The sequence below is a fragment of the Emiliania huxleyi genome (genome assembly GCF_000372725.1).
Source record: "Emiliania huxleyi CCMP1516 unplaced genomic scaffold EMIHUscaffold_4294, whole genome shotgun sequence".
Taxonomy (NCBI): Eukaryota; Haptophyta; order Isochrysidales; family Noelaerhabdaceae; genus Emiliania; species Emiliania huxleyi.
Window position 1 is genome coordinate 1 of NW_005198756.1, and position 986 is coordinate 986.

Genomic DNA, 986 nt, shown 5'->3' on the forward strand with positions numbered 1-986 from the left:
GCCTGGGACCACGCCGGCGTGCACGACGAGGACCTCCTCTCGCTCGAGGCGGAGCGTGTGCGGCAGCTCTCGCAAGAAGGCCAGATCCGCCTCGCCGAGCGCGTCGACCCAAGCGTACTTGAGCTCGCTGTACTTCGAGTCGCTGCCTCGAGCGCCGGCCTCGCTCCTCGCCTCGTGGGCAAAGAGGGCCGCATCGTCGTGGTTGCCGCGGACGCAGGCGAAGCCGCTCTCGCGCGCATAGGCGACAGTCTCGGCTGAATGCGGGCCCTTGTTGACGAGATCGCCGACCAGGACGACATGATCGGTGCTGGCATCGAAGCCGCACGCCTGGAGGAGCGACTTGAGCTCATCAAGGCAGCCGTGGACATCGCCCACGAGGATCGTTCGCGAGCCTTCTCGCGTCACAAGCACGCGGTGGCTCTCTGGAGGCACGTGGCAGCGGCGGGGAGGCGATCTGCGAGCGGGCACCGCCGAGGCGAGGCACGCGGCGCCGCAGAGGAGACGCCGCAGGGCACCGTGGCATTTTCTGGATGTTGTCGCAGCGGCCATCTCACTTGGCGAGGGCGCAGCGGAGGAGGCGGCGAGGCGGCGCGAGCGGCGCGAGCGGCGCGGCGAGGGGACCTCTGTATGTATGTATATCGCGAAGAAAAGAAAAACGACCCAGAATTCCCGCATAGGATCCGTCGGGCTCTCGCATCTCGGGCGCCCAACATTACAGCCCGCGGACTTGACAAGCCTGTGGACCATGCGTGAATATCTTGAGATGGGAAAGTTTAGCGCGCCGAGGCGCCGCAGCGGCGCGATATTACGTCCCATTTGGGACGGTGTGAACTCGCCTGTCTGGCGCCATGGCTCGTCCATCATTGAGAGGTCTGCCCCTCGCTGGGTGTCACTCTAAAGAAGGCGATGCGCCGGCACAGGTGCGAGAGTCTCGCCCCTGCGCGCCTCGGCCAGCCCACGGCGGATGGATCGCAATCACGTGCTCA

At 66.1% G+C, this 986-nt stretch overlaps 1 protein-coding gene across 1 annotated transcript; it reads right to left on the minus strand.

Annotated features, from left to right (window-relative positions):
* Positions 1-9: 9 nt before the first annotated feature.
* On the minus strand, positions 10-747 carry EMIHUDRAFT_256083 (hypothetical protein; the record flags this gene model as incomplete). The annotated part of the gene is made up of 3 exons (XM_005769285.1): positions 10-392; positions 555-621; positions 712-747. Coding segments are annotated over 3 exons (486 nt in total), but the record flags the coding sequence as incomplete, so codon positions are not given.
* Between the last annotated feature and the right edge of the window lie 239 nt (positions 748-986).